General features: G+C 52.7%; 1 protein-coding gene across 6 annotated transcripts in view; it reads left to right on the top strand.

Moving 5' to 3' along the window:
- The window catches only part of KLHL29 (kelch like family member 29), a 312,456-nt gene that overhangs the window by 235,698 nt on the left and 50,509 nt on the right, over positions 1 to 26,249 (top strand). For all 6 annotated transcript variants that reach the window (XM_061210440.1, XM_061210439.1, XM_061210438.1 and 3 more), the window contains 2 exons: positions 7,491 to 7,632; positions 10,510 to 11,022. In XM_061210440.1, coding sequence (XP_061066423.1) covers positions 7,491 to 7,632; positions 10,510 to 11,022 — 655 coding nt within the window. The remainder of the gene's footprint in view (positions 1 to 7,490; positions 7,633 to 10,509; positions 11,023 to 26,249) is intronic.

The following is a 26,249-nucleotide window of genomic DNA, read 5'->3' on the forward strand; positions in this document are numbered from 1 at the left end:
GTGCTGTCTCCCACCCCAGCACATGGTGGCCCTCGCCACACTGCCCCCTGGGGTGGAGACCTGCTTTCTCTGCTCCCTTACCCCTCCTCCCATCTCATCCTCTGCCCCCACCCAGCTCCTGGCAGGAACACTTGCCCTCCAGAGACATCATCATATTCCAGAATATGATTGGAATCTGAATATATATTTAAAATGACAAGTTTGAAATTAAAATTTAAATAAAGAATTACTTTTCTGTAAGTTGCTCCAAAAGCAGTAATTTAGCAGCAAATTGATAGAGAAAGGTAAGCACTGGTCCTTTAAACCATCGTGCAGTTTCCAGAATGTGAGCCAGAAGTGTCTCAATTTAACACATCATTGGTTAGTATTATTAGAAATTTCATCGGGCTCCAGAGCGCATTATGGCGCTGCGCCGAAGGGGGTTCCGAGGGCGCGGCCTGGGTTCAGGGGGCCAGGGAGGGCAGCCTGTTTAATGAGGGCAGGAGGGGCTCAGGAGAGCCTCCTCCGGCCCCAAGTGGGGATTTAACTGTGATTATTTTCTTGTTTGTGGTTCAGTAGCAATCATGAAATGAGAACTGAGAGACCCATAAATGTCATTTGCTCTTCCCAGAGGTCACAGACTTACAGCTTTGGTGTCTGTCAACACATTTTTCTGACCCCTAGAACCTACGCTGGGAACAGGAGTCCATGAAGACGGTGTCACCTGTCTGGCTCCCATGAGCCACATGAGCAGGACCAAAAAGTCTGTCCCAATCGGGACCTGCCCAGCAGGATCAGCTCCTAGGTTCCCCACATTGGAGCACAGGGGTCTGAGAACTTGAACGTCAAGACTGTCCTTACCCCCACCAGAGTGAGGTCCACAGACTGCATCACCTGGTAGGCTTGTTAAGGAGCCACATTTTGGGGTCCCCCCCCCAGACCTACTGAATCAGAAGCTCTGAAGGTGGGGTCCTGAAGCCTGAATTCTTAACACCCTGCCCCCCGGAATCTTCTTATGTACACTCACACAAGTCAGAGGGCCCCTGCCATAGAGGTGGTCCATGCTCTACCTGTGTGATCTTGGAAGCCATGCTCTCATGGATAACCTGCAAGTCCTAGAAAGCCAGACATCTAGGTATAAACCCCGGAGCTGTAATCTAAAAAACTCAGACACCAAAATATCTCTCCCTTACCCGCAGCCTGAATTTCCACCATTACAACACCGTTCCTTTAAATAAGAATTGCTTTCCTGGGCTTTCACCTTTGTAGTGTGAGGGCCCCTGGGAGGTTCCCAACACCCCAGTCTGAATAAGTTTACCAAAAGCTGGCCTCTGTCAGTCCCCACAGGTGGACCTGGGCACCATGAAGCCCCTAAGTGCCTTGCAGGAAGAGGGATGCTGAAAAGGAGGTGAAACATCCACTCTTTTCAGGGAGCAGGCTGCGCAGCTATGCTCAGTGCTGGAGCTGGCAGCCTCCAGGAGCTGATTCCCAGGGCAACCCAGGGTTTGGTGGTCAGAGATGCCTGGGCATTCATGTCTGCTAGGAGCCCTGTGGGAACCTGCAAGAGGAGCCGTGAGAATGCTTCAGAGTGAGAAGAAAAAGGAAATGAGAGCATTCACCACTGATGCTGGGCCCAGGACACCAGAGCCTGCATCATCCTCGTGCTCCCAAATCCGTGTGCCTCCGCTACCAGCCTCTGCAGAGCGCGGACTCGGAGCTGTGCTGGCTTCCCCATACTGCCCGACCCCCAGACCGAAACCTCACCCCTGTGTGTCTGAGCGGGCGGGCACATGCCTGTGCTCCAGCCGCAAGGGAAGCTGGCAGAGCACGTGTTCTGGCTTCCACCTCAAGATGGGGGCAAGATGGGGGTGTTCAAAAGGTGCCAGGCAGTCAGGAAAAAAATTGCCAAAGGTCCACTGCAGGGCTCAGGCCACATCAGCAGCCCCTCGGCAGAAGGGGCTCTCAGAATCCAGAGCCAGGGGTTGTGGGGATATCTCACCAAAGCTTGTCTTTCCCAAATTAGGTGGGAATCACGGGAAGCGGTGAGATAAAATGAGGCTGCAGGTGAAGCTCAGAGTGTAGTCAACTCCAGGCTTCCCACTACTGTCCTCCCTGCTGCTTCTCTTTTCATCACAGGCCATTTCCCAACCCCCGACCCGGCTGGGGTGTGCCTTGGTGTCCAGTGGTACTTCTGGCCCAGAGTGAGCATGGGAGTATTGTCTGATCGATTAAAGCGAGGTGAGGGCTGGGGGACTCTGGGCTCCCTTGGGAGAAGGGGCTCACTGCTGTGAGGGATAGGGGCAGCTGTACTCAGGAATGTTCAGCAGATGGCAGTCCCTGCTAACACTGTCACACCACATGAGTGACAAGAGTGTCACGACTTGCAGGTTCCAATCTGTGGAGGCAGGTTCATGGGCAGGAGAAGGACTTGGACGCTGGCACTGTCATTCCCCTGAGAGGAGGCCCACGTGAGCCCTGGAAGTGGACCCTGGAGCCTGGCTCTGTCCACTGCAAATGCACCAGCTGCTGTGGGGTCCTTTGGTGGCGACCTTGGCCAGAATCATATGCCTTGTTGAACCCTGCCCAGCTTTTGTGGTCCAACGTCAGCTCTCCCTAACTTCCAGGCTCCATTGATTCACTCTCTTCTGACATCCTTGGGTGAACAGTGGAAGAAACTGAGTTCTGGTTTTTCCACGAGCCCCATCGAGGCAGGAGTCAACCTCAGCATCCCACATCTCCGACTATGCTCAGGCACTGGGCGAGGGGTCAGCAGATTGGGGCATTAGGCCTCCAGGCAGCCTCCAGCAGCATTCAGGGCAATGATGTTGGGGGTCCCAGCACACGAGGCCTCCACGGTCTGGAAACGTCATCTCCCCAGTGAGAGGAACTCATTGTAGCAGGCTTCCCAGCTGCACTAAGCGATTCCACATCTCTTTCTGTTACTCCCATCATTCCCTCTCCTGAAGTGTAGGCCATGCATTCATGCACTCGTGAACCAACAGTGATGAACACTCCTACTGTTGGCCAACACTGTAACTCAGAGACCTTGCCTTCCCTGGGCACCTACACCAGGCCGGCAGGAGCTGGGCGAGGCACCGTGCAGGTCCCTGCCATCATGGAGCCCACCCATCAGTAGAGGTCAGTACCGGCCCTGAAAGGCAGTGTTCCGAGGCTGTGATCCTCATGTGTGCAGGGCAAGGGGTGAGAACAAGCGAGGCGTGGCAAGGCCCCGGGGATTCCCATCCCATCATCTTTCAAATTTCCCTGACCACCTGGGATGCTGCTGGCCTATATGGCACCCTTGTGCATAGTAGAAAAAAGGGTTCCCTTTGGATGGACAAATTAGCAAAAGCAGCCCTTCCGGGCTGTCACAGCTCCACAGGTGCACAGGCATCTTCGCACCGTGCACCACCTGCGGCCCCGCACGCCAACCCCAACTGGAGTAGGGTCCCCAGTGCTGCTCTGTAGGCGACGTGTAACTGGCTCTCCCCACGCTGATAGAGCACAACCCAGGGGCCTCGGGGGGCTTGTCGCAGGTGGAGCTTCCCAGCCCCCCCACCAGCAGGCGCTTCAGCCCATGGCGCCCCTCACAGAGAGCTTCATCCATAAAGGATCGGGGTCCTTAGTGTTCTTCAGCCGTTGAAAGAAGCAGGATGCTGTCAGCCACCATAAAAATGTAACCTTTGAAAATTTACAAGAGCTTGGGGTTTAAAAGCTGCTGCGTTAATGATGCATCCCATTAGCATCTCATTAAAGGGAAGCAGAGAGAAGCCTGCTTGGGCCGATGATGGGCAGATAGGGCCACTCGGAGGCGCCGGGCAGGAGGAGGGCTCTCTTCAGCTGCCTCTCTGTGCCGAGTGCCATCATGTCACTGGAGCAGAAGCAAGGCCAGGGACACTGGGGAAAGGCCAGATGTCTTCGTGGCTTCGGTGATGTCCTCCGTGATGGCAGTGGGAGGGCGAGAGGGGAGGCTCCCTCAGCCCTGCCCTCCTCCCCCCCGGCCCAGGCTGTTCTCCTGGTTGGTGTCTGTACATTCTTGAGTTGGCAGCCCCCTGAAACCTGGGGAGGCCTGGCATTTGGGCTAGTAGGGTGGCCTGGAGAGCCTTTGGTGGAATTGTGGACCTCTGGGGACTCTGAACCAAGGCGGAAAGGCTTAGTAGGAGCCAAGTTCAAAGCTGGAGGCGCAAACCCACACACGGTCCCCTAGAAGCCTCCAGAACCTGGGAACCTCGAGTTTACCTTGGGCCTGGAACCCGTTCGCAGGAGGACAGGGCTCTGGTCAGGCCGAGCTGACTCACATCACCAGCTGCAACATTCCTCACCACCTGGGCGTCCAGGCGCCTCGGCGAAGCGCACAACCCGTGTCCATGTTTTTTCTGGAGGGAGTGAAGGGAGGAATGTTCATTTCTTTTTTTCAATAAAATGAATAAAAGGTCCTGAACCACAAGTTGCTCACAGCTTCAGAAGTTGCTAGTGCCAAATAGAATGAGTGTCCTTATTTATCTTTCCTAAAGAAAAAAAAAAAATAGGCTGCTTTCCTTCTCACAGCAGAACCTCTTTCTTGTACATAAGAACTCGCTTGTCATAGTCATGAAAGACACAGGCAGAGAGCAGGCCTGTTGTAGCCACAGCTCAATCACCCCGGAGCCCTGGGCCTGCCCCAGTACCCCCTGGACCCCCTGCACCCCCAGCTTCCTTCTGGAGTGTGACTCATAGCTGGGAGCAGCCCCTCGAGGGCAGGGCTGAGTCTCAGTGACTGCCCGTCCCCAGCCCAGGGGGCCCAGTTTGGGCAGGGCCGGCCACAGAGCAGGGGCCCAGTGTACTGAAGAGCAAACCCCCTGACCAGCAAAGGCGCAAGTGAGCGAGCTGGCAGGAGTGTTTTAGAATCAAGGGCCTGAGGAAAAGTGTGCAGTTTTTCAAGTTCAGAAACTCCCCCAATTTTAGGGCAAAACCCGGAACTCCTGAAGTTTTAGAGTCTGATTACCTGCTCTCAAGCAGGAGACCCCGACCACCCCTTCTGGCGGCAGCAGCTGCTCTAAGGACCAGGCCCAGGGCCTCCAAGTTCACAGAGCCCTTCCCCACCCTGTCAGGTTACCAGGCCTGGGTGCTGATTCAGCCAGGACAAAGGCAACTGCAGGAGGACCCGGAAAACCAAACCTGCCTCTGGCCTGGGAGGCCTACTGGCAGAAGGGGTAAGGAGGCCGGGGTCTCCCCATTCAAACTTCACCCCAAAACAGGGCCCCGAATGGGACATCACACTGGCTTCTTCCCCCCAGATGCCTCTTATTGTGGGAAAAGCAACCTCTGCACCTCTGAGCCCACCAGCTTCCCAAGAGCCTGGGAATACAGAGGGGGCTGCAGACAGGGCACACTGGAAAGCTGTCTATTTAGAGAACGCTGTAGAAGCCACGCTTTTGTTTCATAAGTTCCCTAAGACTATTGGTGAGTGTGGCTAAATCCCCAACCTCCTCGCCTACCCTAAACTCTCATCTGTCCCACAGACAGAAGAGAGGCAGAGGCCTCTGATAAGGAAGCTTGTCCGCAGAATTGTTCTTTCCTCAGGAGATTAACTCTTTTCCTTTGTTTCCTGCGCTGTTCACAGAAGCAAAGCATCTGAAATGCAGGCTGGAGATAAAGTACAGCCTAATGCAATTAGCTCAGTGCAGCTTATGGTCCTAATAGGATGCGCTCCCACGTCTCCCAGCAGGCCCTGATACAGGCACTGTTTGTCATCTGCATAAGGCATCAAAGCCCCAGTAAGTCCATACCCCCTCCTGCCTGCCAGTACTCTCCAGCCAGCCTGGTAAGGAGAGTCCCGCTCCTCAGAGATGCCCAGAAAGTGGCGCTGCCCCCCACCAGCTGGGTCACTGACTTCGCTTCCAATAGGAGGCAAGAGAACTGTGGCCTCACCTGAGAGAGCCCTGCAGATGACCCTGGAGGCTCCTTTGCCCTCTGTGACTGTCCCCAAACCTGGCTGGGCTCCGGCTACACTCCTGCAAGCAGTGGTCACTGCTCCTGGAACCATCTCTCTTGAGACTCTCACCCCCTCACATCCCAGTTATCCCAGTACCAGGCCCTCCAATGTGTTTTGGGGATTTTTTTTTTTTTGCTTATTATAAATATTATAATATTATAAATAATGGTAATGGCCACAGTAGAAAATTTGGCAAATACAGAGAAGTATAGACAAAAAGAATAAAAGTTTCCCTTAATCCCTTCACCCAAGAATGACATTCCTGCTAATATTTTGGGATTTTTCCTTTCTGCACATATTATTTTACATGATAAGTTTATATGCGTGTCATTTTATGTCCTGCTTTTCTCATTTAACATTATAGCATAAGCATTTTGCCACCTCATTAGGAATTCTTAGTCAACATGATTTTTTTTTTAAACAAGTCTTAATCTCCAAAGACTTTTTTTTTTAATTTATTTATTTTACTTTTGGCTGCATTGGGTCTTCGTTGCTGCGCGCGGGTTTTTCTCTAGTTGCGGTGAGCGGGGGTTACTCTTCTTTGCGGTGTGCTGGCTTCTCATTGCGGTGGCTTCCCTTGTTGCAGAGCACGGGCTCTAGGCGCACAGGCTTCAGTAGTTGTGGCTCGCGGGCTCTAGAGCGCAGGCTCAGTAGTTGTGGTGCATGGGCTTAGTTGCTACACGGCATGTGGGATCTTCCCAGACCAGGGCTCGAACCCGTGTCCCCTGCATTGGCAGGCAGATTCTTAACCACTGCGCCACCAGGGAAGCCCAGTAAACATGATTTTTATTGCCTATATAATATTCCATGGTAAGGTGGTAGCTCAGGGAGACCAGTGCTGTCCTAATGTTTGTTTTCACCCTGAGGTTTGTTTTCTCATTGAATATCTAAATTAGCAAGTGAGATCCTGGAGCAGAGAGCCTGCCTGCTTCCTGCAGGGAGGAGCCGAAGGTCCCAGTGAAGATGCTCCCTGCCTTCCGGCCCTGGCAGCAGGACCTGCGCTGTCCTCCCAGGGGCCCCAGTCCAGCCCCTCCCACGCCTCCTCTGTGGAGTGGGAAGTCTGGGGCCTCGGAGGCTGGTGTGGAAGCAGGATGGGGCCCGACGGTAATGCTTTGGAGAGCCATCCTCTCACATGTCAAAGGGCTGGGCACATGGTGGTCCTGGGCCTGGGCTGAGTATACAGTTGGTGCTCAACACATGCCCGCGCATATTGTTGCAGCTTATTAATGACCCAAGGACTGGGGGGATGTCATTTCTCATAGCACAGAGCGCTCGTTCCGTTTTGATGACTCAGGTAGAGTGGGTGGTGGAGGAGTCACCGGGTTAGGTTGGGTGTCCCTGGAGGCGGGAGTCTAGCCGAGGCCATGGCTGCTGCTACTACACCAAAACGCCCTGCCATTCTCCCATGGTACTGGGTGCAGGGCCAGGTCTCTGCCTCTGGCCCCGTGGCTCAGGCAGCAGGAGTACTGCGGGGGATGGGCGCCAGGGTAGGACCGTTGCCAGGCTGTGCTCACCCTCCTGCTCTGCTTCTCCCCAGGCCCCCGGCATCTCCAAAGCAGACAATCAGTCCCAGGGACTCACGACCAGCATCCGGTGGGGGCAGACGCCCATCAATCAGTCCACGCCTTGGGACACTGATGAGCCGCCCTCCAAACAGATGAGGGAGAGCGACAATCCAGGTGTGTACTACAGGGCAGACAGAGCCACCTACACTGGGAGCTGGAGGGGAAGGGAAGAAGTGTCTGAGACCTCCTGGGTGCCCCAGCTCCTCAGCAGGTCCTGACCCACGGCCTGCAGCAGCCCAGAGCTCAGGCTGCATTGGGGGCAGGGGGACGGGGGCAGGGGGACGGGGCGTGACTGTGTGTAATTCCCTGGGCAGTAGCTGTGTCTCTACCCCTTTCTCAAGAAAATATTGGGAAGGACAAGGGAGTGAGAGTGACATTATAGGAGTGACTCTGAATCTGCTTCGAGTTATTTTGAGTAGTTAGTCATTCCTAAACCTCAGTACTCTGATTCATAAATTTCCAAAATCACCCGTTCCAGTGAGGTCTTGCCTTGCCAACAGTTACATGAGAACTGAGAAGCTCCCCCGCCCCGGGGACTGAGGGTTCACCACCTTCTACAGCACCGGAGGCCTTCTTTACACGGCTCTGACCATAACAAAAACCTTCCCTGCTATCTCCCTTGGATCCCAGACCTCCCCTTGGGATACATAGAACACGTGGGCTTGGCCATCCACACCACAGCCCTACAGATATCTGAAGAGCCCTGCTCATCCCCTCTCCAAGTCTTCTGCAGGACGAACACCCCAAGTCTTCAGCCACACCCTCAAGCCCAGGGCTTCCAGTCCCTTTACCTTCTTGGGGATTGTTCCTCTTTCCGCATCCTTCAGTGCCCAGAACCCAAAACGAAGAACCCACGAGGGGTCTGTAGCACCTCCTTCATTCAGCCCCTCTACCTTGATCATTGCGGCCTCACATCACTTCTGCTCTGCTGGTAGCCACGTCGCATGCTGTCTCAACAGTAAGACCCCAAGACTGTCAAGGTGGCTACTCTGACCTCTGTCCATCTCCTCACAATCTGGCTTAAGCAGCTGGGTGTGGGGACCCAAGGGCAAGACCTTGTCAATATCTTCCCGTATGACTCTCAGCATCTTTTAGCTGCCTGCTTTTATTACTGACCTTTACCCAACCTTCCCAATATGATGTCTCCTGCAGAACTTGGTCATATGTCTTCCATATTGTCATCCAAATCATTGATTAAAAATGGTGAGCATATCACTAGAGACCTCCCTTTATGTCTCCAGCATCCTTTGGGCCATTCCCCAGCTCACGAATCAATCACCTCTGTGGCCCTACCTCTCTATATGTTCACCACAGAGTTATCTGAGAGCTCGCCAGCTGTACTCTGAAGTTCTAATGCATTTTTCCAGGCTCCCTGGCCAATCCTGCAGAGAACTGAGCTTCAGATGGCATGCCTTGTCCTTAAGACACCAGGCTAGCTCACACTGATGCCACCTCCTATTCTTCAGGCTTGGGGACAATCCCCCTTAGCAGCCAGTTCTATAATTTTGCTGGCACTGCTTCACTGACATTTGTAGGCTTCTAGTTTTCTCCAGCCTTTCTCATAATCGAAATCAAAACTATTTGTTGCACATTTACTATGTGCCTTGTTCTGTGTGTCATCTCACTGCTCACAGCAACACTACGAAGTTGGCATTATTGTCCCACTGCAGATGAGGAAACTACTCGGGGAAGGCTTTGCCCTAAGGTCACTCAGCTAGTGAGGGCAGACCCGGGACTAAAATGCCGTCTGTCTGAAGCCAAGCCTGGCTCCCCACCACCATGCCAAGTGGCTCCCCCTTTGGACAACTCCTCAGAGACAGTACCCACTGGTGGTTAGGGAGTCACCCCACCATCTTGGCTCCTGCCCTGCCTCGAAATTGTACTTCTGTGAGAGAGCTCCAAGCCCCACCTTCTAGCCTCTGGAGCTGGTGGCCCTGAGTACCCCTTGGTTCCCACTCTCCTTCCTCAGACTATGCCGCCACTCCAGGCATCATGACAACCAAGGTGGCCTTCAGAAGACAGAGTCCTAGACCCAGACTTATTCATCAGAGGTGACCCAGATTGACCTTCCCGGTCACAGCATCTTCCAGCTTCACTCACAAGCCCACTTGGGTCACCTCCATGTCAGCTGAGCTCAGGGGGCCCTGCTCTGCCTGACCTGGGCACGGCTGGCTTTGCATCTTAAATTGGGGTCTCAGGAGGTGTGACTGACCCCTTTGTTCAGCCAAAATGGACTTCTCTTGTTTCCCCCAGGGCTGGCCATGCAGACGTTGCTTAGGACAAACCCTGGCCCCCCAGCAAGGCCGTGGAGAGCAGCTCCTGCCAGCCTCCCCCCACTGCCCCCACCCCTGGCTCTCCCTTCCTGCATCACAGAACCTTTGCAGGGCTCCAGGCTCTGGCCCTCCCCTTTTGCCCAGCAAACACCTACTATCTTCACAATCCAGATTTCTCCCCACCTTTCTCAGACAGCAATTCTCCAGAAAGGAAGGAAAAACACCCACGTCTATGGAACATGTAACGCATGCCAGACACTCTGATAATTTGGGGAGTTTTTGTCAAATACATCTTCATCATTCAGTTCTTCCCGGGAGACCTATGAGGTGGGTGTTGCTAGTTCCATTTGACAGATAGGAAGAATGAGTCTCAAAGATGATAAGCGACCTGCCTAGGGCTCTTAGGTAGTAAGTGGCCGAGCCAAGATGTGAATCCAGGTCTCTTGGAAGGTCTCCACTTTCTCCTCTCTACTTTGCTGCTTCTCAGCCTCCCCCTGGCAGGTTATGCTCCCCCCTCTGAGACCCCACAGCCATGTTTATCTACTCCTAAAGCACTTATTTTGTGCCACCGTAACCACGGATTCTTAGTCCGTGAGCTCCCGGACACAGGCCTCTTGTTCACCTGTGACGCCGGCACTTGGCCCAGGGCCGGGGGCAGTCGGTGTTTGCTGAGTGAAGATGTAACTGGCCGGTGACATTTCTTCCATCTCCCTTGCAGGCACAGGGCCGTGGGTGACCACAGTGGCCGCCGGGAGCCAGTCTGCCCTGATCGCACACTCCTACGGAGTGGCCCAGCCTCCCACCTTCAGCCCGGCTGTGAACGTCCAGGCCCCGGTCATTGGGGTGACCCCTTCACTGCCTCCCCATGTGGGGCCCCAGCTCCCGCTGATGCCAGGCCACTACTCACTCCCACAGCCGCCCTCTCAGCCACTGAGCAGCGTGGTGGTCAACATGCCCGCCCAGGCCCTGTATGCCAGCCCGCAGCCCCTGGCTGTTTCCACGCTGCCCGGCGTCGGGCAGGTGGCCCGCCCAGGACCCACCACTGTGGGCAATGGCCACATGGCGGGGCCCCTGCTGCCTCCACCGCCGCCGGCCCAGCCGTCTGCCACTCTCCCCAGCGGTGCCCCTGCCACCAATGGACCCCCCACGTCAGACTCGGCCCACGGGCTGCAGATGCTACGGACCATTGGCGTGGGGAAGTATGAGTTCACCGACCCCGGGCACCCCAAAGGTAAGTCCTGCTGCCCACACGCTCCTGCGTGCCCGCATCTGTGCTTCCCTGTACGGTCACTACCACAGCGCGGACAGGAGTCTGGTTCCTGGCTTCCGTGCTCTCCAGCAGTCTCTCACTGGTTTCATCCAGGCTACAGTGGGGCTCCCTGCCAAAGGCAGCCTGGCCTCAGACCAAGGAGGCAGAGGGGAAGGTGGAGGGCAGGACAAGGAAGGCGGGGAAACGTGAGTGCGCAGGAAGAGGAGGGGAGGGGAGAGCCTGCAAAGTCCAGGGCCTTCCGCCTTCAGCCCGAGCCCTGGGCCACTCTTCCCTCTGACCCAAGGCCAGGCCACGTGCAGAATGATCAGACATCCTCTGCTCCTCTTAGGGCTCCCTCAGAACAGTCAGTCCCTTTGGGGGCCTTCTCCATTTCCACTCACGAGGACAGCCAGAACATGAACTGTCTGTGTTCCCCGTCCCCACTCCGGAAAACATCTACTGCCATGCCGCTGGGTGAGAGCAGCTCAGGGGCATGAGGTGAGGCCCAGGAGCCACTCCCAGACCATCCTGAGCCAGTTGAATGTTGGCTCTGTGAGGTCCCATGGGTGGCTCTATGAGGCCCCAAGAAAGAGCACCTCCGGCCTTGGCCTTCATTTAACCCCCCTTCCCCGAGCCCAGGGCAGTTTTCATTCAGGGGCGCTCCAAGGCAGATCCTCGAGAACAGAGCCAGGGGAGAGAGGACACCAGGATGTGGTTTTAGGCTGGGCGCCGGCCGGAGGGTCAGTGCAAAGGGCGTCAGCAAACCAGCCTCACTCCTGACGACTGTCTAAGGGATCTGGCCAGCTGGAATGAGGAGGGAGTGGGAAGACTGGGGGCCGCAGCTGAGGCTGGTGGGGCTTATCTGCCCTAGGCTTGTCTATCCCCTCCAGGTCCAGTCAGCCGGGCCTCTCCTCCCGCTGAATGGAGAGGGGGGCCAGCGAGCCCTGGATCTGGGTGCGGGAAAGAGGATACTTAACAGGTGGTCTGCCCTGCTGGGCATCCAGGCCTCCTTTGAAAGGGGAGTAGATAGTCTAGGAGGTGTGGATCTCGGGCGTGACTTCTCAGCCTCCCTACTTACAACCACTTGAGATGGCAGAGGTGGGGGGTGGGGACACCTGCAAAGCAGAGTCTTAGCAGAGCAAGGACGCCAACCAGCCATGCTCGTCCAGCCTGCTCTCTATCTTTATCCCTTCGAGCAACTTCCAGGCCTTGTCAAGCGTCCCAACACCACCAAAGCCATGTCTAGATCTCTGTTGGGTTTAATTCCCAATCTGATTGCACCCCTGACTGCCTTTGTTTTGGAAATCAACACTAGTTTTAAATGACAAAATTATAGAAAATCACATCTACATTTTGGTAAACTCGTGCCTTAAGATCTTTTTATTTTAAAAAAAATTGACTAAATTGATTTTTGTTTGTTTGTTTGAATTGTTTTGGTTAAGCTCCCTCCCCCTTTAAACAAAAACTCACTCCCAGTTTATATGCCACCAACTCTGACACACTGGGCACTAGGTGTCCCGGCTGCTCCCAAGGCTGTGCCAAAGCCTGAGGCACTGGGTGGGCTTCCCTCTCCCCACCCCATCCCACTGCCGCATCCCAGGGGGCTTCCTAGGACTGAGCAAAGGTCTTGCTGACTTGCCAATGTCAGGCATGCACCTAGGAAAAGGAGTTGTTCTGTGTAAAAAGGTAACTGGCCCAGCAGGGGCTGCTCCCTGGTTTAGGGCTTAGCACGGAGCTGGGATCCACCTCCCGGAAGCTGCCAGGTGTCGTCGCATCTGATCGCTGTTAAGCATCTGAGTCCCTAAGATCAAGAAGATATAGGTGGTAGAGGCAGGTCCCTGCTGCGCCCCTGTTGGCGCTGGGCCTGCAGAGCCACGCCTGTAACATCATCAGATGGCGTGAACCATCCTCTATCGTGGGCCTGAGCCCACACACAGGAGGGGAGTAAAGAGGGGGCCCCTGGTGGGGTGTGCTCTTCCAGCCCCTATGGTGTATATTCAGCACCAGGTGAGGGCCAGGGATGGTGTGGGCCTAGAAAGTGTTCACAGCCCCACCTTCCAGTGACCTAGCTAGATTCCCCCAGCTCCAGCCGGTGACCCGGTGACCCATCCATCATGCTGATTTTCATAGGTTTCCAGTGAGCTGGTTGTTTCCCCAGAAATTACATTGAACTTGCTTCTCTACTTATGGCCCTCATCAGCTGATTTATCCCCTTATATTTACGGTGAAGAAAGACAATGAAGCATGCACACACAAATGCCTCCCAACTCAAGCCTGGGTGGGTTTTTTCTTTTTTTTTTTTTTTTAGGTAATTTCTCCTTTCATTTCTAATCTTAAAAGCCTTGATTGCTAAAGCTATAATTTGTCTGTCAGATCTAATGTCAAACAACTGCATATTTTTTTAAATAAGAAACCTGAATTTTGAAACCAAATCTTTGAAACTTGCTATGTGAGACTCATCTTCCTGACAAGACCACGTGGGTTTGGATTTGGGTCACTTTTAATTTTGCCCCTAGGGATTTTACATCTCCGAAGCCCAATTGATTTCACACTCCTAAATGACAGGCAGCTGGCTCCGAGCAGGAACCAGGAGGCCCTGCGTGACAGCATCAACACTAGTCAGAACTCTACTTAAAAAAAAAAAAAAAAAAAAGAACTTTCCTTTTCTCCTGTTCTCTGTTTAAAAGCTTGCCCAGCATTATAATAAGATCCACCATAGAACTCCTTGAGATCTAGCTCATTAAAGTCCCGTGATTTTTCCTACTATTGTTTGACATGACAACCTGGCCTCTCGCAGGGCTGAGTAATTACGAAGAGATCCCCTCCATGAAGAAAAGGTCTTGCCAGCCAGAAGGATGGGCCACTGGTATTTTTAGACTTCATTAGTGCCCTGATTTTAAACTTCACATTTTGTTTCTTGTAATTATCTTCCCATCGACTGAGCTGAAATTTCGGTTGGGGCTCTGTGAGTCTGCCTTACCAAGAAAGGGCGCTGGGGCTTTCATTTAAAACTTAACCAGTTGAAAAATAAAGGTGGTGTGGAAATGCTTTTTGATTTGCAATAGGTCAAGCAACTGTCTCTCATCTTTGACTAGAGAAGCCGGCTTGCGTGCAGCTCACTGTAATGAGTGTTATTTCAATGCAATGAGCACATATAGATTTCTCTTAAGAAACTTACAAGATAAACCTTTCTTTCTCTAAGAACAGTTTGGGGGTGGGAGGAATCTGTAGGATTTCTTTTCTTTTTTTTTTTTAGATTATATATTGAAAGCTGATTAAAATAGATTTTATGTGTACAAAGTGATAAGAGGGGAACAAAGATTTAGTTCCACTTGAATCCTGTTAGAAAATACCTGAGCCGTTGGTCTTGTTGCGTTGGAACCCCTGAGCTAATCCACGGGCGGAGGTGGTGGCCAGCATCAGACCTCGTGAGCCGTCGAAGTCCAGTGTCACTGCACTGGTACCACATGAACCCAGCTGTGTGTGTCACAGCAGAGGTGCAGGCTGTTGATGTCATTCTTTCTAGCCCCTACCTTCTTCCACAAAGGATTTTTGGTGGCCAGGAGGGTGGTCAGAGACCCTCTAAAGCTCCAGACGCTGGGCCTAGTGGTGAGCTGCAGAAAGGCTATTATATTTTCACCCACATGTCAGGGAGAGAGGAGCCAGGATGCACCTGCTCCCTCTTGCTTCTGAACCGAAAAGCAAAGTCCAAGTTGACCGGAAGTGAAGAGGCTTGTCTCTTTTGACTTTAGATTTCACAGGCCCAGGGTGAAGGGCCACGAGGATTCTCAGGGCTGGGGAGTCATGCGGTGGGGTGTGTGTAGCCCCTCCCTGTGGGTTTTGCATTTCCTCCCATCCCACCCTTGCCCCTGGACCTCCACCCTGCGGAACTCTGTCTGTCCTCATGCCACCTTCTGCTTGGACAGCAGCTGCCCTGGCCTCCACAAGTGGCAAAGACGGGATCTGGTAAAGATACTTTGAGACACAGTGAACAGCTGTGTGACTGGGGCAAGTCTTCTGACCTCTCTGAGCCTTCCTTTCATCATCTTGAAAATGTGATGACAGTACCACCATCATCGGGCATAGAGGAGGATTGAATGAGATCGTGGGCTTGACCGTACATGGCACTATACCCACTTGACATCAAAACAGTTATTCCTGCCGACACAAGCCCCAGGTCCGGGGAGTTCAGCAGAGAGAGAAGCTGGTGAAGGGGCAGAAAGCAGGGGCCTCTCCCCAGTGCAGAGGAGATGCAAGAAGCCCAAGTTTGTTCACAGGGCTGGCAGCCCCTGGTCAAGCTGCTTAATGGGAATGTCACGTCCCCATCCCTAAAAGGGAGTGGGATGAGTCACCTTCCTGGCTGGGGGATTCAGGACTGCTCCCCCCAGCCCTGGCACCCAGCACAGATCTCACCTCTCCCTGCGCCAGCCTCTGACATGCCAGGGCACACTGCTCCCTCAATAAACATTCCGGAAGAAGCTGGGGATGCATGATAACGCTGTTTGCCCACACATGGTTAGCCCAGAGACACAAAATGTCCAAACTGAAATCATCTTGCCACAGAGCTGCTCTCCCTGTGTCTCTGTCTCAGAAATGACACCGTGAATCCAGGCAGGAGTCCAGAGTCAAAGCCTATGGTGGTCCTCATGCCCGTATGCAGTGAGTCTGGAAACGCCTTTGCTTCTGCCTCCTCTGGATTGTCCTCTCCTCTCCATCCCCACCCCACGCCTCCTTTCAGGCCGCCATCACTCCAGGCCTGCATCACCAGACCCACAGTACAACCCCTCCCATCCAGAGTCCATGCTGCAGCCCGAGTGATCTTTCCAAAACACAGGTTTGGTCCTGTCACTCCCTGGTGAATGACTCCAACAGCCCCACTGCTCTCAGGACAGAACCCAGCCCTTGACATGGTGCTTCAGGATCCGGCTCCTGCCGGCCACCCCACTTCAGCTCTTACCCTTCTGCCCGCAGGCTGCCCCGTAGCCACTCCACGGCCTGGGTTCTCTCCTGTCCAGCTGTGCTCTGGGCCTTGGCTGAGCGCCTGCAATACAGTTTGCCTGGGCCATTCTCCCAACTAGACTGCGAGCCCCTGGGTTGCGGGCAGGCACAGACTCCATCCCATTCCACCCCCAGTATCCAAGCCAGTGCCTGGCACTAAAGGATGCTCAAGAAGAGTTCGGGAATGAAGGCACAGAGCACTGGACTGGGAATTATCCAGCGAGGTTCTGTGACTTCTCTCCAGCCACCTCCTCCATTTGTGTGGTGAAAGCAGGTTAGTACTTGAGGGTCCGGGCAGATAAAATCCATGTGAGACTTCATTCTGCAGCTTCATGGTCACCCCCCCATACCTGTCCCATGCTTCTGGGAACAGAAGTCCATCTATTTCAAAGTTCCTCCTGTAGCCAAGCACCTCCACCAAAATACTTACCCCTGAGCATATGGGATCTGAAACTCTGCTTCAGTTTCCTCATCTATATCAAGGGGATAACAATAGAATCTGCTTCTTACTATTGTGAGGATTAAGCGAGTTATTTTACATAAAGCCCTTAGAAGAGTGCCTAGTACTTTGTAATTACTATAAAAGTATTTGCTATGATTATTTTCATTCCTGGTACCAGAACTATCTTTCAGTGTCCATGGCCCTTTAGGGGCCCAGGGTAATGTGAAAAAGCCAAAAACCAGTTTGCCTTCCAGAGTCTTAGGAGATTGCATTCACATCATGATGTTCGAAGTACCTAGTTCCCGGAGGTCCACTTGGTACAAAAGAAAATTGCCTTCTCTCATCACAACATTTTACAATCCTCCACCATCACAATAACAACCAGAAGGAACCAGCCCGTTGCTGGGAACGTCCCCCTAATTCCAGGAGCTATTTGTCCTGGGAGGACTCCTCCTAACTACCCACAGGGGCTCTCAGCATCCTTTGACATTCAGCTTGATATTGGGGTGCCAAGGATATTGCAGGGGTCCTCCTCCATGGCCATATCAATAGATGGGACAAATAGAATTATGTCACTCATGCAGACCAACCAACCAAGGCTGCAGGTGAAGAGGGGGTTAGGAGCATGTGGCTGGAAGCATGGAAGGTGGCCAGGAGCCCAGGTTCTGCACCAGACTGCTTGGGTAGAATTGAAACTCCACTACCCACTAACCCAACGAACTTGGCTAGAAACCTGGTATCTCTAAGCCTCTAAGTTATTTGTAACATAGAGATAATAATAGTGCCATCTTCTTAGATGTGCTTTAAGGATTTAATAATGTATGTAAAGTCTTAACACAGTGCCTGGCACATAGTGTGCTCACAATAATGTTAGCTGTTGTTATTACTACCATTACTGTAAATTCTAAAGAATCCTGGATCCTGGAGATTTGGCGGGGCGGGGGGGGGCGGGGAGGAATACTCTCTGAAGCCCTTTTGGCTCAGGATTTCCGTTATTTTTAAAGCAACGTTGTTCAAAATAATCTCCCAGATCTGGCTGACAAAACATTCAACACAGATCTGGAACCAAACCCCCAGTCCCACCATCACCCTAACTTTCCCCTTTCCAGCCCCCACGCCAACACACACACTCTCCCCCAGGAAATAGGTGTCTCGGAGCCTATGGAATTTGAAAGTCCGTCTACACAAGGTCTTCCCTCCTCGCGTGGATGGTACCTGCCCCCAGCCTGCCTTGGAAGGCCCTCCTTCCCTTCACAGGGCTCTGTCCTCGAGGGGTTTGTTAATCATTAATTGGAGGATTGTCCAGGGCTTAACAGTTTTGTTAACAGATCATTTGACAATGAATGAACCAGGCAAGCGGAAAGATGCAGCAAGGCGGCTAGACCACCCAGAGATCGTGTCATGCTTGGAGCAGGAAGTGGCCCGTGAGCCCCAGCCTGTGTATGTCCCTCTCCGGACCCCACTGCTCAACAGGGCACAGGCAGAGCGAGACTCCCTGGGCCCTCTCCTCACTGAGTTGGGAGTGGCACATGGGCTTTCAGCCCCAAATCTCCACTGAGCAACTTCCAGGTCAGAAATCCCACTCCGGCCCTAACTGTCTGACAGGCAGGGCCAGAGGAGTCCAGGTGCCGACTGGAATGAGGGGGCTCTTCAAATGGGAGCAAAGGGAGAGAACATTTCCTTTCCAGAGGTTTCAGGAAATGGTGCTGACCCACAGCAGGAAGCCAGCTGCCCTGGTCCCAAGCCCTTGTCTTCTCTCAGGAGTGGTGGCCCAAGCAGACACCAGCAGGGATGACCACTAGGTTCTAGACCACTGACAGTCAGAAGCCACTGACAGGCTTGAGCCATGTTACCGCCCTCCGTGCTGCACCACCAGGCATTTATTGAGCAACTGATGTGTAGTATTAGGCACCTACTGTGTGCAGAGTCCACACTTGGCTTCTCCCAGGCAAAAGATGTGAGGCAGTGTGCCAGCTGCATGCCCCGTACAGGTCTCAGCTCCTACTGAACATGAGGCCCTGTGGTGATGCCCACAGTGTTCCAGACACCATGCCAAGCGCTGGGAGGGATGGAGGTCTCCCTGGAGGAGCCTGAACTCCACTTGAGGGGGCCGTTGGGCGGGGGGCAGTAATAAGAGCTAAGGGGCTGGAAAAGAAAGGCCAGTGTGGACTGGGCCTTTAGAGGCAGTTAGAATGATGCAGAGGAGGCAAGCAGAAGGCAGGTAGTGCTACAAATGCCAGATCTTAGGAAGAATGTTTGAGATAAGTGCCAGGGACCCAGACTTGTGATTTCTCTACCATAGAGTTACACGCACACGCTTCTACTCAAGTGGTTCTCAGGGCTCGTCCTGATCGGAGACAGGTTCAGCTTGTGGTTTATACTGATTTATGCCTGTGAAGTCCATTCTCTGAACCCTTGACACCTAAAGTCCAGACAGCCTGGGCTTTCCTTGGGCTGGCTGTTCTCTTTAGCCCCCCACACCCCCGTCAGTGATGGCGCTATAAGGATCCGGGATCTTGGGCGAGAGTCCATTTCCTCAGTCCCCAAGGCCATTCTGGTCTCACAAGGTGAAGACCCCTTGGTCTTCAGGGGCTTTCATCTGGGAAGGAAGCGCTTGGGGGCCATTAACCCCCAACTGGGGAATCGGTGCACACCCAGGGCCCAGGAAGTCTTGGTAAACCTTTCTCTCTCCTATCGTAAGAGACATTAATGGCGAGTTTCCTGTTGCCTGATCACTATTCAAACAGCCAGCATGTGCCGTCTTGCTAGGAAAGTCATGTCCCGTTGGGCTGACCCCTAGGGCTTTTCAGTTTTTGAGGCTGGGGATGAGTTTCGAGAGGAGGAGAGCTGGGCAGGTGTGACGCATCTGCTCCTGTCCCTGAGTGATGGGGAGGTAACAGTACACCAAACCATGACACCGTGGCACAAACCTGACTCAGACCATTCGGTTGAAACTGCATGCCATTCAGGAGCACACTTACTATTCTAAAAATGTAAAAGGTAAAAATAATACAAGCACAGTAGGTAAGGAACACACAACATTGTGTAAATTGCTTGACGAAAACAATGGCCAAAAGGTTGCCATCTACTGAAATTGTTGTCATTGCCTGTTTTCTTAGTGTACCTCTCTTTAAAAATGTACATCTTAGAGGGAAGCCCAAGCGTTTTCGGTGCAGCACCAAGAAAATGTTCTTCTTCACTTTCTAGGTCTCCCTGCAGCCTTTTGGATGACCAAGCACAGCGCCGTGAACTGCCTGGTCTTGCCCACTGGCCTCTCACTGCCTTTTCGTCCCTTCTCCCAAAAGACCTCTCAATGTTGCATTGGCTCAGTGTCTCAGACCCAGGTCTACACACATCCCAGGCAAATACATATTAGTTTTTTACCACCTTCTGCAGGACCAATTTCATGGGCTATGTATTACTCAGCTCAGGCTGCCATAACAGAATACTGCAGACTGGGTGGCTTAAAGAGCAGAAATTAATTTTCTCACAGTTCTGAAGGCTGAAAGTCCAAGATCAGGGTGCCAGCAGGTTAGTTTCTGGTGAGGCCTCTCTCCTTGGCTTGTAGATGGCCGTCTTCTCACTGTGTACGCATGTGGCCTTGCCTGTGTGCGTGGGCTCCTGGAATCTCTTCTTATAAGGTCGTAATGGATGAGTCCCATCCCTATGCCCTCATTTAACCTTAATTACCTCCTTAAAGGCCCTATCTCTAAATACAGTCACATTGAGGATTAGGCTTTCAACCTAGCAATTTGGGCGTAGGGGACACAATTCAGTCTGTAACAGGCTATGTGTCAGTCTTGTTGGCAAATGGAAAGGGTAGCCCCTTACCACAGCACAGTTACTAGATAGTTACAATGTAACTATGGATATTTTCAATGGTTTATAGTTATCTGAACCTTTTCATAAACATACTATCATCATTTTTACCAGTTTAACTTCAAGCTGCTCACCTATTCCCTGCTAAGTGAGCACTGTCTCTATTTTCCATTATTAGAATCATCCATATTTGGGGTTAACTTTTTTTTTTTTTTTTTTTTGGCTGTGTTAGGTCTTCGTTTCTGTGCGAGGGCTTTCCCTAGTTGCGGCGAGCGGGGGCCACTCTTCATCGCAGTGCGCGGGCCTCTCACTATCGCGGCCTCTCTTGCTGCGGAGCACAGGCTCCAAAGGCACAGGCTCAGTAGTTGTGGCTCACGGGCCCAGTTGCTCCGCGGCATGGGGGATCCTCCCAGACCAGGGCCCGAATCCGTGTCTCCTGCATTGGCAGGCAGACTCTCAACCACTGCGCCACCAGAGAAGTCCTTGGGGTTAACTTTTTAATTCCATAGAACCTTCATGCTGGGAGGGATCTCAGAGCCATCTAGTGGAAGCAGGAATCTGCCTTCCACCACTGGGGACTAAGCAGCGGCCACCCACAGCTAGATGGTTTATCCTGTTAAATGATCAAGAGCTGTCTTCCTGTAACTTCCATGGTCCTGCCCTCTGGGGCCCTCAGAGCAAAGCTGGCCCCTGTTCTACATGACAGCCCTTCAGATTTGTGATGGTGGCAGAATTTCCTTTTCTACAAATATCTCCAGTGACCTCAGCAGTTCATCCTATGGGTCCTTCGGTCCTTTACCATGCTGGGGTCCTCCCTGGTCATGCTCCAGCTTGTCAAAGGGCCTCTTAAGGGACACCAGGCGACAGGGGACAGTCACCCCCTTGGTCCTGAGCATCACACTGCAGATAGTCTAACATTTCTATAACGATCATGACTTATTTGTATAAAACACACACTCATACACACACAGGCACACACACACTCCAACTTCCAAATTAAAAGAAAAAAATCTCCTACTGTCCACTCCACTGGTTCTTTGGGGTCTCCTCCCTCCTCTTTCTCATCAGGCTCGGGATTGTTGGTCATTCCTCTGAACCCCCCTTCATTCATGCACCCTTTTGCCCCCAGTCTTGGCCATAGCAGCAAGTTAACCTTTCCACCGAGTTTTCAAACTTATTTCCTTTGGTGCCTAGGTGTTAGATGTATCTCAGCCCAGCCCACCGCAGCCCCACCTCCCAGCTGTGCTCTCCCAACAACTCCATCCCCTCCCTTCCACCCCTCCCTTCCCTCCTCCACCACGATAGTGAATTTCAGAGTAGGCCATTACCTTAAAGCTCATTTAGAGACCTGCTCCCCTCATGTTACAAGTGGGGAAACTGAGGTTCAGAGGTGTCACCGAGATATCGCAAGAAATTGCCTCTAGCAAATTCCCTGTGAAACCTCCCCCATCCCCTAGGATCATCTGCTGCTAGGAGTTCTTCCTAGAAGCTTCTCTCTCCCTGCAGACTGAACACCACATAGAGACAGGCCCAGTGTCTGCCTTGGCTGCACTTGGCCTGATCACCGTGCCTCTCCAGGCCCTGCCCAGGGGACACACACTGCCAGGCCACTGTGATCAAAGCGGCATGGGCCACAGGAATGCTGTGCTCACCGGCAGCTCCACCAGGCCTGAATGGGAGGAGGAGGAGGGACAAGACACCCACACACTTAAAGGGGGGCCACGTCATAATGGCACCACATGGGCACGGTCCATGATGGCCCTGGGAGTGACGGGGAGGAGACGCTGTCCAGCAAGGAGAGGGAAGGATGACAGGGGGAAACTCTGTAACTCAGGCTCCGGGCCCTCACCCCATCACCCCCGTGGCTGGGGCCTTGTCCTGGAAATGCCTGCTTAGTGCTCCCCTGAGCAGAGTCCCACCCTCCAGGTCTCTACTATTATTAGGTGGTTTTTGTTTTTGTTTTTTAACTTGGGGGCTTTCAAAACTGCTGATACACTGTGGTTATTTCAGTAAGTTGAGGCCATTTAAAGAGCCCAGCTCCTTCCTAGAAGTATGAACACCTTTAGCGGTCAGCCATGCTTGTCCATTAGAGTCCAGAGCACCTTCGAGAACCAAAACAGTGGCCCAGTTCACATGCCCAGGATGCCTTACTCTTGCTCAAACCCCAGAACCTGTTGCCAAGGACCTCAGGTCCCTAAGTTTAGGAACCGCCATGTGGTGATTCTTAAGGCTCTTGGACCATCTGGCCATTTGAACAGGCAGCTTTCAGAAATTCTCATTGATCCAAAAATAATTCCTATATTTTCAGTCTTTCTTCTATATGCAGACATTCATTACCTTCTTAGACTAACCAACAGCTATTTATGAGACAAGGTTTTTTTGGTGTGGGCAGTGACTCCAGAATTCCTAACTTAATGTCATTTGTCCCAGAAGGCAGGGAATGAGTAGACTTGTGGCCTCCCCCTGGGTGTTTGCAGTAATGACACCAACCCGGGCTGTAAGGCTGGCCCTGCTGCGTGGTCTCAGCCATTCCAGGGGGGCTGGTGGGCAACGCTGGTAGATGCAGCCTTCCAGAAGGGCACAGAGTGGGAAGTGGATGTTTCATTTTCATCATCTATTCACTCTGTATTTATGTAATCCTTGCAGCTGTCCTGTGAGGCAAATTCATAGGTGGAAAATCAAGGCCTGGGTATATAATCAAGGCCCAAGTATAAGTGGTAGAACGGGAAGGGAGTCATATCAAAACTGCGTGCCTCTGATGCCCACCCCTTTCCACCACACCACAGCTTGAAGCCTCCGGTTGCAGCCTATATTTTCACTAGGCATGTTTGGGCTAAGGATGGGCAAGTCCCACAGTGGCTGTCTTATGCCCCCGAGGGTCATGCATCTGATATTTCTCAATATAAATGGATGATTCTTGGGTTCTTTCCTCATCCCCAAAAGTGTCGTGTGGATGGATGGGTGACTGGATGGCTGGACCTAATTCCCAAAGTTAATTACGGGGCACATCGGGCCCTTTCAGGAAGCCAAAGACAGGGCATTCACTGGCCACCACAGAAGCCGCTGGAGCTTGAGAGTCAAGCAGATCCCTTCCTGTCGCTACATCTCCCACACGTTATACAAAGTATTACCAGCGCAATAAAGTTAACAGAGCCTGTCATCCTACGAAAGAGCCAATTCCGTGCAAAGATGATACATCCTTGAAGTTAATGAGGTCTATTGAGCTTATGCCCTTTTAAATGAACAAAATTTTTGAAGTCCACCAAATAGCAGCACATCCATTTAGAAGTAGTTATTGACATCTCATATGTTGGTCACCAGTGGACGAGGAGCCACCAGGGTAGAGCTCTGGGAATTGGCTTCCCACCGACATCTAACACAGCCTTCACCTCCTTGGGAGCTCAACAGATATGTCTGACCGACCATTCTTGCCTGAATCACCCCAATACAGCCACCGGGACTGGACAACGTATGGTAAATAGCTCAAGGGAGAAAGTGATCAAACTGAACCGTGGATCTCTTGAAGAGCATCCGCCCTGGCCCACAGCTTTTAAACCCTTTAGACCCAGCCTTAGGATTAGTTTGGAGAGCTGCACAGAACACAGGTAGAGGGCCACCCCTTCAAAACCAGCCACTGCACAGGTGGGTCTTGGGCTGGGTGGTCCTTGGGCTCAGGGAAGGTGAGCAGACACCATTTCCAGGAAGTACAGACCTGTAACTGGCTGAGCAGAAAGACAAGTTCTGGCTCAGACCGAACGGGGCCCGTCACACCATGGCCCCTGGGCCCCTGAATACGTACCGACGCTCTGCCCAATTTCAGTCTCCTCCCCAGCTAACACCGCTCACAGTTGCTGAAGAGCACAAAGTGATACTTGTTGTGCCCACAGAACATCTGCTGAAGGCAAAACTTGTGTTTATAGCTCTTCACTTCAAAAGACTGGCCGTGTTATAAAAAGAAAGGGACCATCTGTCCCTCTTCTGGACCCCGGCGCCTCTTGGAAAAGATTTCTATGCAAGAAGGCAGTGAGAAGTCAACACTGACTTCAGGGAACTATTTTGAGGCCAGAAAAGAATGGTGCCTCCCCACCGAGGGTAAGTCGAGGCGGCAGATGAAAGCTGGCTTTGTGGAGGCCAGGAGATGGAGGGCGCCACGGGAAGGAGGCGGGCAGCGGCCCCACTGGTGCTGCCCAGATGCTCCGGCTGTGCCGAGGGCCGGCTGGGAGGACAGAGAGGTGTGAGGGCAGAAGGGGAAGGGCCGAGAGGCCCTGGGGGCCCAGGAGGAGGCAAGAAAAAGTCAACACCGGTTTGCTGCTGCACAAAACCAGAAGTCACCCGTCTGCAACCATCCACCCCGGCTTGTCCAGCCTTTCTTATCCAAAAAGCCCTTTAGGACAGCATCCCTTTCTGCATCTTGGGGACCACCTTGGGCTCAATGATTCCCTCCCAGTGGCTGGTAATTGAGGCGTTCTTCCAGAGCGCACGGGGGTCCGATCTGTCTGTGAGGCCTGCTGGGCGTTTGTCTGCCTTAAGCTCTTGGGCACCAACATGGAAAAGTCACAGGAGAGGCCAGGAGAGGCGGGGTGGGCGCTGAGGTGGAGCTGAGGTGAGCACCAGGTGGGACTGCAGAGGAGGGGTTCCCCGGCCTCCTGGCCACGCTCTCCCAGGCTGGGCCCCCACTCACCGAAACTCCCCAACAAGGCTCTTCCCTCCTGGTCTACATGCTGGAAATTTCAGCTCATTGGTTCTGAAACAGTCCTGCTCCTTCTCCCTTCCTCCTCCCCACCCCAGGAAAAAGTTGGTTTCTACCAGATTCCAAGCAGATTCCAGAAAGCCTTGGTCTGTGAACCTTCCAGCTTGAGGCTTATTTTGTTTCAAATCAAAGCCTGCTCTCCTTCTTAGCTTCTGTCCATGGGGTGGACATGGGGGAAAGGAGCTGGAGGTCAGAAGTGGGGTCCTCTGAGGACACCCCTTGTTCTCTTCCTGCTTGTCTCTGACAGCAACCCCCGCCGGCTCATCCAGGGTGAATGAATTGAGAGCTTCGCCTCTGTCCTGCGGAAGGTTCTCAAGTTCTCATCCACGTTCTTAAATGCACTGAATTCCCCGCACTTGGGTGCACGCATTTAGATTCCAAGGACGAAGGCAGTTCCTGGAATAGCATATTCAAGGCTCCCAGAATCCTAAAAGGTCACACTCCTTTTATTCTTGCCTCTTTTCTTTTCTTTTTTGTTCATATTGATTTCTTCGGGCACATAAGAAAACACAGTAGGCAAAGCCTGCTGCTTCCATTGAAATAAAATATTCCGCAGTCAAACCACACACCATAAAGAAATAATTGCAGTCTGTATATATTGCTAATGGACATCTCTCAGCAATTCTCTGTCTCATAAGCTTTAAACACAGACATTAGTATAAATATGCAGAAATCCCCACTCGAGCAAATTACCCTGCATTTCTGAACAGAAGGAAGATGAACCATGTGCTGATATCTCTGAAGGAGCTCAGCAGAGCCAGAAAAATGCACTGGCCCTCTCTGGGAGGGAGCTGGGGACTCTGTGGGGTCTCGAGGACAGAGCTGCAGGCCTGGCTGGCATCTCCTTTTCCCCAGAGCCCAGGCTCCCCTGGAGCACTGAGGAGGGGACGGGCTCCACACTGGCCGGATCAGCTCACCTGAGCTGCTTGGTCACCTGGGTGTCCTGCTTCTGGAGGCTTCCAGGCTCTGGCAGGTGCAGAAGCCAAGAGGCTAAAGATGCATTTTTTTCCCCGGCCTCTCAGCTGCCGGACAAAAGCCCTCAGGGATCATCAGGCCTCTGAGGTAAAAGGCCCAGGAGGGGCCTGGGGAGGTTTGTAGAGGTGGCATCACCACTGGAACCAGGGCCCACAGATCTCCCTTTCTCTGGCCTTCACACTTGGCCTCTCCTCCCCTCACCCCTCCTCCCCTACCCTGCTCACT

This window comes from Eubalaena glacialis, chromosome 14, assembly GCF_028564815.1.
Source record: "Eubalaena glacialis isolate mEubGla1 chromosome 14, mEubGla1.1.hap2.+ XY, whole genome shotgun sequence".
Lineage (NCBI taxonomy): Eukaryota > Metazoa > Chordata > Mammalia > Artiodactyla > Balaenidae > Eubalaena > Eubalaena glacialis.